Source organism: Panulirus ornatus, chromosome 37 (assembly GCF_036320965.1).
Source record: "Panulirus ornatus isolate Po-2019 chromosome 37, ASM3632096v1, whole genome shotgun sequence".
Taxonomy (NCBI): Eukaryota; Metazoa; Arthropoda; class Malacostraca; order Decapoda; family Palinuridae; genus Panulirus; species Panulirus ornatus.
Window position 1 is genome coordinate 4,896,837 of NC_092260.1, and position 10,068 is coordinate 4,906,904.

At 39.9% G+C, this 10,068-nt stretch overlaps 1 protein-coding gene across 3 annotated transcripts in view; it reads right to left on the reverse strand.

The window, feature by feature from the left end:
* The window catches only part of Sec15 (exocyst complex component Sec15), a 250,812-nt gene that overhangs the window by 239,689 nt on the left and 1,055 nt on the right, over positions 1-10,068 (reverse strand). The window contains exon 1 of one of the 3 annotated variants that reach the window (XM_071683731.1): positions 9,798-10,068. This exon is cut by the window's right edge and continues 1,055 nt beyond it. In XM_071683731.1, coding sequence (XP_071539832.1) covers positions 9,798-9,916 — 119 coding nt within the window. In that variant the 5' untranslated portion in view covers positions 9,917-10,068. Of the gene's footprint in view, positions 1-815; positions 964-7,188; positions 7,468-9,797 lie in introns of those variants that run through there. The other 2 variants (XM_071683732.1, XM_071683733.1) reach the window with 2 other exon arrangements.

Sequence of the window (10,068 nt, forward strand, 5' to 3'; positions counted from 1 at the left end):
CATACCATAGATATGAGGTTGCGCAGGGACTTGTTACAAGTGTTACTGGGTATAGACTCTTGGGCATGTATTGGTGGATTTACAACACATCTCAATGAAAAACATTGTAAACAAGGTCCTTGAAAACATTGGGCCCTTATTGTCAGCTGCATTTAGGGAGAAGTCAGCTTCAGAGCCTGTGAGTTACGTGATGACTGTCAATGCTAAATAGAAGCACACGGTTGCTGTTTCCTTATACCAAAGTGATGAAAAAGTGTGATGTAGCTGGTCAGACACAAAAAAAGCAATATCTGGTAAAGCCTCTGTGCTTCAAGGGGGGTTCCTGTGGTACCTATTCATTAATGCATCACTTGGTCAACCCATGGTTACATATACCTATGGGTGGCAAATGCAAACATCACACAGGAATTACATCACAAAGGAGACATATTGGGTGTGGTTGAACCTGATAGGAGGTGCCTGAGGACAGAAACTAATAGACTGCAGGAAAGGATTTCCTTAGCTAACGTAACATTGAGAGAAGAGTTGACAGAAGTGCAGAGAGAGTATATCAAGGTGATCCTCTTGGAATTTAAGGGTCTGTTCAATGTTGGAGGGCCACTGCCATTAATAAGAGCTGGGGTGGAGCATTCTATCATAGTGAATCCTTGAGCTCAATCACTGGCACTGTGGCCACAGAGGCTTTCCCCTCAGTTAAAGTATATAAGGATATGCACATGCTTCAGGAGTTGGGAGTCATAAAGAAATCCCGTAGTCACTGAGCTCCACCATAGTCTCTGTCCGATATCGAGATGGAGGTCTGTTTGGCAATTTACCATAGAAACATTAACAGTGTTCTGCATCGAGCAACACTTCACCCTATTCCAATGACTGAAAGTCTTTTTGACTGGTTTGTGGCAGCCTGCTTCTTCTCAGTGCATGATCCTATGTTGAGATACCATCAGATGACCCTGAAAGAGAATGACAGTTTGACAGTGTGGTGTCTGCATTTGCAGTACCATGGGGACACAACATGTGGGATGGCAAGAAACCATTTGGATGGACTGAAGAACACTGGGTTCTCATCTCAGTGACTGATGACCCCCACAATGGGGCAGAGTGACTACAATGACACCCAGTGTTACCTGGATGGTGTTCTAGTATGGAGACAATATGGATGGAACACAATGTAAGGATGACGGTAGTACTGGGAAAGATAAAAGATGCTGGACTCACTTTAGCACCACAAAAATGCAAGTTCAGTGTCCATCGAATGGAACATCTCAGTGTGATGATCAACAATGGGATACTTGATAAAATATTACTTGGCAATATTTTATAAAAAAAAAAACTTTACCACTGATATCACAAGGTATAAGGGGAAGAAAAACAGAAAAAACTGTAGACACCTAAGGCTTAAGTTAAAAAACATTTGGAATAGCCATCAAAAATACTATGAATGTTCAGTGGAGAATTTCATAAAAGACCCAGAAATGTACCAACAAAGTGTATCACACAAGCCAGGATGTGGTGGATACTCTGTGAATACAACAGACTCCAAAACCATCACTAGGCTTATGTATGGTAAGATAAGGATGGCACAGGTAACAGAGATTTCGGTTTGCAAAGTATATTAACTGCCGAATACTATTTACATATATCATCAGAAGAATAATCCAATGGCTTTGTAGTCTTCTAAATAATCTGCTATTTAAATAAAAACCTCAACAGTAGTTCTGGACATGTCATCATCTCATTTCTAGGCTTTAAATATACTATATGTGTATATGTGTGGTTGGGCCATTCTTTGTCTGTTTCCTTGCGCTACCTTGCTGACTCGGGAAACAGTGATTAAGTATAAATATAGAATAAATAAAATATAAACTGATCAAATAAAAAAAATCATAGTTTTCCCATAAATATTTTACTATACTTAAAAAGGAACTTTTTCTTAGAAAAGACATGCCAACTGCGAATGTTACAAATTTCAGTCATTTGCATGATTCAAAATCTATGAAATAAAATTCTAAGAATAAAACAGCTACTACTATACTTTTTCTCTGATCTGTCATCAGCATGCTAAAATAAAACAATCCAATAAAACTGTGCTATGTTTCTTTTCATCTGCATTCTAAATTACAACCACCTAACTATGTTAGCTTTCTATATCTTTCATCTGCATACTTAAAATAATACATATGTTAATTTTCTTTACCATTCATCTACACACTTAAAACACAAAAATATTCATTTTATTTATTATACTTTGTCGCTGTCTCCCGCGTTTGCGAGGTAGCGCAAGGAAACAGACGAAAGAAATGGCCCAACCCCCCCTATACACATGTATATACATACGTCCACACGCGCAAATTTACATACCTACACAGCTTTCCATGCTTTACCCCAGACGCTTCACATGCCTTGATTCAATCCACTGACAGCACGTCAACCCCGGTATACCACATCGCTCCAATTCACTCTATTCCTTGCCCTCCTTTCACCCTCCTGCAAGTTCAGGCCCCGATCACACAAAATCTTTTTCACTCCATTTTTCCACCTCCAATTTGGTCTCCCTCTTCTCCTCGTTCCCTCCACCTCCGACACATATATCCTCTTGGTCAATCTTTCCTCACTCATTCTCTCCATGTGCCCAAACCACTTCAAAACACCCTCTTCTGCTCTCTCAACCACGCTCTTTTTATTTCCACACATCTCTCTTACCCTTACGTTACTCACTCGATCAAACCACCTCACACCACACATTGTCCTCAAACATCTCATTTCCAGCACATCCATCCTCCTGCGCACAACTCTATCCATAGCCCACGCCTCGCAACCATACAACATTGTTGGAACCACTATTCCTTCAAACATACCCATTTTTGCTTTCCAAGATGTTCTCGACTTCCACACAATCTTCAAGGCCCCCAGAATTTTCGCCCCCTCCCCCACCCTATGATCCACTTCCGCTTCCATGGTTCCATCCGCTGCCAGATCCACTCCCAGATATCTAAAACACTTCACTTCCTCCAGTATTTCTCCATTCAAACTCACCTCCCAATTGACTTGACCCTCAACCCTACTGTACCTAATAACCTTGCTCTTATTCACATTTACTCTTAACTTTCTTCTTTCACACACTTTACCAAACTCAGTCACCAGCTTCTGCAGTTTCTCACATGAATCAGCCACCAGCGCTGTATCATCAGCGAACAACAACTGACTCACTTCCCAAGCTCTCTCATCCCCAACAGACTTCATACTTGCCCCTCTTTCCAAAACTCTTGCATTTACCTCCCTAACAACCCCATCCATAAACAAATTAAACAACCATGGAGACATCACACACCCCTGCCGCAAACCTACATTCACTGAGAACCAATCACTTTCCTCTCTTCCTACATGTACACATGCCTTACATCCTCGATAAAAACTTTTCACTGCTTCTAACAACTTTCCTCCCACACCATATATTCTTAATACCTTCCACAGAGCATCTCTATCAACTCTATCATATGCCTTCTCCAGATCCATAAATGCTACATACAAATCCATTTGCTTTTCTAAGTATTTCTCACATACATTCTTCAAAGCAAACACCTGATCCACACATCCTCTACCACTTCTGAAACCACACTGCTCTTCCCCAATCTGATGCTCTGTACATGCCTTCACCCTCTCAATCAATACCCTCCCATATAATTTACCAGGAATACTCAACAAACTTATACCTCTGTAATTTGAGCACTCACTCTTATCCCCTTTGCCTTTGTACAATGGCACTATGCACGCATTCCGCCAATCCTCAGGCACCTCACCATGAGTCATACATACATTAAATAACCTTACCAACCAGTCAACAATACAGTCACCCCCTTTTTTAATAAATTCCACTGCAATACCATCCAAACCTGCTGCCTTGCCGGCTTTCATCTTCCGCAAAGCTTTCACTACCTCTTCTCTGTTTACCAAATCATTTTCCCTAACCCTCTCACTTTGCACACCACCTCGACCAAAACACCCTATATCTGCCACTCTATCATCAAACACATTCAACAAACCTTCAAAATACTCACTCCATCTCCTTCTCACATCACCACTACTTGTTATCACCTCCCCATTTGCGCCCTTCACTGAAGTTCCCATTTGCTCCCTTGTCTTACGCACTTTATTTACCTCCTTCTAGAACATCTTTTTATTCTCCCTAAAATTTAATGATACTCTCTCACCCCAACTCTCATTTGCCCTTTTTTTCACCTCTTGCACCTTTCTCTTGACCTCCTGTCTCTTTCTTTTATATATCTCCCACTCAATTGCATTTTTTCCCTGCAAAAATCGTCCAAATGCCTCTCTCTTCTCTTTCACTAATACTCTTACTTCTTCATCCCACCACTCACTACCCTTTCTAATCAACCCACCTCCCACTCTTCTCATACCACAAGCATCTTTTGCGCAATCCATCACTGATTCCCTAAATACATCCCATTCCTCCCCCACTCCCCTTACTTCCATTGTTCTCACCTTTTTCCATTCTGTACTCAGTCTCTCCTGGTACTTCCTCACACAGGTCTCCTTCCCAGCTCACTTACTCTCACCACCCTCTTCACCCCAACATTCACTCTTCTTTTCTGAAAACCCATACAAATCTTCACCTTAGCCTCCACAAGATAATGATCAGACATCCCTCCAGTTGCACCTCTCAGCACATTAACATCCAAAAGTCTCTCTTTCGCACGCCTGTCAATTAACACGTAATCCAATAACACTCTCTGGCCATCTCTCCTACTTACATAAGTATACTTATGTATATCTCGCTTTTTAAACCAGGTATTCCCAATCATCAGTCCTTTTTCAGCACATAAATCTACAAGCTCTTCACCATTTCCATTTACAACACTGAACACCCCATGTATACCAATTATTCCCTCAACTGCCACATTACTCACCTTTGCATTCAAATCACCCATCACTATAACCTGGTCTCGTGCATCAAAACCACTAACAAACTCATTCAGCTGCTCCCAAAACACTTGCCTCTCATGATCTTTCTTCTCATGCCCGGGTGCATATGCACCAATAATCACCCACCTCTCTCCATCAACTTTCAGTTTTACTCATATTAATCGAGAATTTACTTTCTTACATTCTATCACATACTCCCACAACTCCTGTTTCAGGAGTATTGCTACTCCTTCCCTTGCTCTTGTCCTCTCACTAACCCCTGACTTTACTCCCCAGACATTCCCAAACCACTCTTCCCCTTTACCCTTGAGCTTCGTTTCACTCAGAGCCAAAACATCCAGGTTCCTTTCCTCAAACATACTACCTATCTCTCCTTTTTTCACATCTTGGTTACATCCACACACATTTAGGCACCCCACTCTGAGCCTTCGAGGAGGATGAGCACTCCCCGCGTGACTCCTTCTTCTGTTTCCCATTTTAGAAAGTTAATACAAGGAGGGGAGGATTTCTGGCCCCCCGCTCCCGTCCCCTCTAGTCGCTTTCTACGACACGCGAGGAATACGTGGGAAGTATTCTTTCACCCCTATCCCCAGGGATAATATACATATATATATACATATACACATACACACACATACACATACATACACACATATACACACACACACACACACACACACACACACATACATATATATATATATATATACATATGAAAAATGTAAGAAACAATTTAGAAAACTGAAACTTCTAGCTTGAAATGAATGAAAAAATGAATGTCACATAATGGTTCAACCTCTGGCTATGGAAAAAGGAAATGTATAATTTATTTACACAAACATCAATAGCAGTTCTCATCAATTTAACCACTGTGTCAATAAGCTTCAATGTCTAAGCTACATTTTTCTCCAATTTCACTAAAATATATTACATTCATTTTCTTGACCTTTCATCTGCATACTTAAAACAGAACTGTCTCCTATGTTCATTTTCATGACCTTTCAGCTCCACAGACTACTAAAGTGTGATACTCTCCCTGACCTTTTATATGAAACCCATCTTTAAAGTTATAGCTAATAGACTAAGATATCTGGGTTTTTGAAGTGTTATTCCCCACATGGAAAAAAGTATGTTTTGTCCAGGCACTTGATGTAACTGTGACTGGCTTTACAAACATTATCCCTGGGGCTGAAAATACAAGGTACTCCCACTATACCACAGTGTGCCTCCAACATGTTATCTTCGGTATATAAATGTTATGAAATGCCCATTCAGTAAACAATGCTTTATTCTTTTATACATCCTCACCATTTCCCACATGAACAAGGTAGCATCAAGAACAGATGACTGAGCCTAAGAGGGAAAAATCCTCAATTAGCTCCTTGATCAGTTTCCTACTTTTGGAAAGTAATACACGAAGGTATGATTTCCAGCCACCTTTTCCCACCCCTCTTAGTCACCTTCTACAGCAAACAGGGAATACATGGGCAGCATTCTTTCTCTCTAACCCCCAGGGATAGAATGCTTCATTCCTAAAAACAATTACCTCTTCCTACTGAACTGTTATTTCAGAAATGAAAAAAAAATCATCTCTAAAACAAGTCTGCTGTATATGTAATTCTCTTCAAAAAAATCCGAAAAACTTTAAAGTATACTATAACCAGGGAGGAAAAAATGAGCAACAGATTTTCCTCCATTAAAAATTCATACAAGATTTACAATAACTTTGAACTAAGATATGGGCTAACATAACGTTGTGGTAATGATTTCCATTAACATCCAATCAAATGCAAGAAGCACACTGTAGCCACGGAGGAAAGGATGGGATTAAATGATGTAAAGTCTTTATGACGAGTTCTGGTCTTATCAATTCTTGATTAAATAACTTCTTTCTATCTATCTATCTATATCTCTGATGTCCATTCCCTTTGGGAACTCCCTCAAAGGGCTGGCCACAGCCAAAGTCTCCACGACTGATGAACTGCAGTGTGGCTTCTTAACCTTTAGTGCCTCACCCTTAACAGGCCACTGGCAGAGGCAACTCTTGATCAGCATAGAGGCTCCTACCTAATGTTCCTTCCAACTACTTCTATCTGATGTGTCTGCCTAATATTCCTGCCTAATTTCTTTCCTAGCCATTAATAATCTAGGACAAGCAGGAGATACCATTAATGATGTCAAATATTTAGAAATAAAGTAAAATGCTAAAAATCATAAATCTGAGCACTAGGAAGCTGCTATACACACATCATTTCTTGATATAGTGACGATGTCGTAAAGATCCTCTCAAAGTGATCCAATTCACAACATTTGGCCACAAAAGATTCCATGATTGTCATGGACATATTATCACCACTGAAAAATTCAATAACACTGCTGTATTTCAGGGAATATCAAGGTAAAGTTAACACTTTTCTTGTAATTCAAAAGCACAGAGAAAATCAAAAGCAGCACATTTTAGAAAAAAATCTTTTCAAGAATGTGTTTCCAATGCACTAGACTGCCACAACCTGACATCCTAATAGTGTCAAGCGTTTATGTGAATGATACAGCTCTGGTGAACTTATAGGGGGTGTGTTTGGGGACTGTTGCCACAAAGTGGTATCAAGTTACAAAACCCATACTACAATAGTATTTTGATAATAACTGTTAGCAAATATTTTCAAGTATCTATATTTGGGTAAAACTATCTACTGAAGGACCAAATTTTGGGTAAGATCTACTTAAGAGTAGAAAAATTGTTACCCCATAAAAACTACTTGAACATAAATCCCATTACAGAATATGTGGCAACTGTTACCGAGAGGCTGGGGTTTGGAGTGCCAACTTGATAATCAGTGCTTCAGTACCAATCATGAGTGTATATTTGTTTTCAATACAGAGAAAAGAGACTGAAATATAATTCTGTTGCTACACAGATGACAAATATTCCTTGAGATTAAGTAGTGTATATGCTGATATCTATTAACTATTAACAAATAATTTTAATATTTCTTTAAATAATCCATCAGTTTCCAATTTCCTAAATATGTAAGGAATCCTGGAAAATAATTGTCAAGAGTGGCAGGTGAGGATTTAAGATATGAATGAGAAGATGAAGCATGACTGCATACTTCACCTGACACCTGGCCAGATTCATGCTTGGGTGACGAGCTTTCTTTGCTTGTGCATCTACATGGGGAGCACGGGGCAGGTGAGTCACACGTGTTCTGTGTCATCATTGTGGTAGTTGAATCAAAGGCATGAAGGGTCTTAAGATATGTTGAAATGGTGTTTGTAGTGCTGTTGGGAATAGATGATGAACAGAGCATAGACAGAAAAGTGTAACTCATGTCTGTCTGATGGGTGTGGCTTCTGATGGGTGTATATATAGAGGGTTGGAGTTTTAAACAGAGTTGGCAGGGCACTTATTTCATTACTTCTTGGGTTATATCAGAGTACAGTTTTGTCAGCATCACAGTTGTTAAGGGGTTTGGGGGGTCTGGGGTAAAGGTTATTTCTACTTGGGGGTTGGCAGTTAGTTACAGAATGGTTTAGGAGGGAGGGGACTTGTCCAGCTGCATAGGAGTGTCAAGCACAGTGAAGTATGACAGTTCTTCGAGTATCTCTGTTTCATTGTGAAGGTGTTCAGTGTTTGTAGTTGCCAGGCAGTAAACGACAGAATGTTCTATGTGCAGTTTTCTGGTTTTCAGGAACTGTAGTTCCAAGGAAGCGCTAATTCCAATAGCAGGGAAGTGACGGACTCCTTTGGAGAGAGGTGTTCTTGGATGAGACCATACTCACAATTATCAAGCCTTGCCAATGACAACTTTTCACATTTCACTTGTAAATGTAAATGTGAATGGATAAAGGCAGCAAGTATGAATATGCACATGTGTATATATGTATATGTCTGTGTATGTACATGTATATATATATATATATACTGATATGTATATGTATGTAAATGTGCGTGTAGAGGCGTTTATGTACATATGAGTGGATGGAGCCATTCTTTGTCTGATTCCTTGCGCTACCTCACTAACACGGGAGACGGCGATTAAGTATAATAACAATAATGATTATATATATATATTTTTTTTTTTTTTTTCCAAAAGGAGCAGAGAAGGGGGCCAGGTGAGGATATTCCCTCAAAGGCCCAGTTCTCTGTTCTTAACGCTACCTCGCTAATGCGGGAAATGGCGAATAGTATGAAAGATATATATATATATATATATATATATATATATATATATATATATATATTTTTTTTTTTTCATACTATTCGCCATTTCCCGCATTAGCGAGGTTGCGTTAAGAACAAAGGACTGGACCTTTGAGGGAATATCCTCAAATGGCCCCCTTCTCTGTCCCTTCTTTTGGAAAATTAAAAAAAACGAGAGGGGAGGATTTCCAGCCCCCCACTCCCTTCCCTTTTAGTCGCCTTCTACGACACGCAGGGAATACGTGGGAAGTATTCTTTCTCCCCTATCCCCAGGGGGGATATATATATATATATATATATATATATATATATATATATATATATATATATATATATATATATATATATATATACATATATATATTATCCCTGGGGATAGGGGAAAAAGAATACTTCTCACGTATTCCCTGCGTGTCGTAGAAGGCGACTAAAAGGGAAGGGAGCGGGAGGGCTAGAAATCCTTCCCTCTCTTTTTTTTTTAATTTTCCAAAAGAAGGAACAGAGAAGGGGGCCAGGTGAGGATATTCCCTCAAAGGCCCAGTCCTCTGTTCTTAACGCTACCTCGCTAATGCGGGAAATGAAAATAGTATGAAATAAAAATAAAAAAAACATATATATATATATATATATATATATATAAGTTTGTATGTACCTTAACACAAGTGCCACTCGACTTGTATCTGGTCCTTCTAATTCGTTCAGTAAATGTGTTACAGTGTGGGGGTCCTCCTCTATTACACCAAGGCTCTGAGGTCCACCTTGAGAGCCCATGAGGTCGTGCTGGCCGTCCTCAAACTGAGCGTGAGGTGGTCGTCCTCAGACTGAGCGTGATCTTGTCGTCCTCAAACTGAGTGTGAGGAGGTCGTCCTCAGACTGAGCGTGAGGGGGTCGTCCTCAGACTGAGCGTGAGGTGGTCGTCCTCA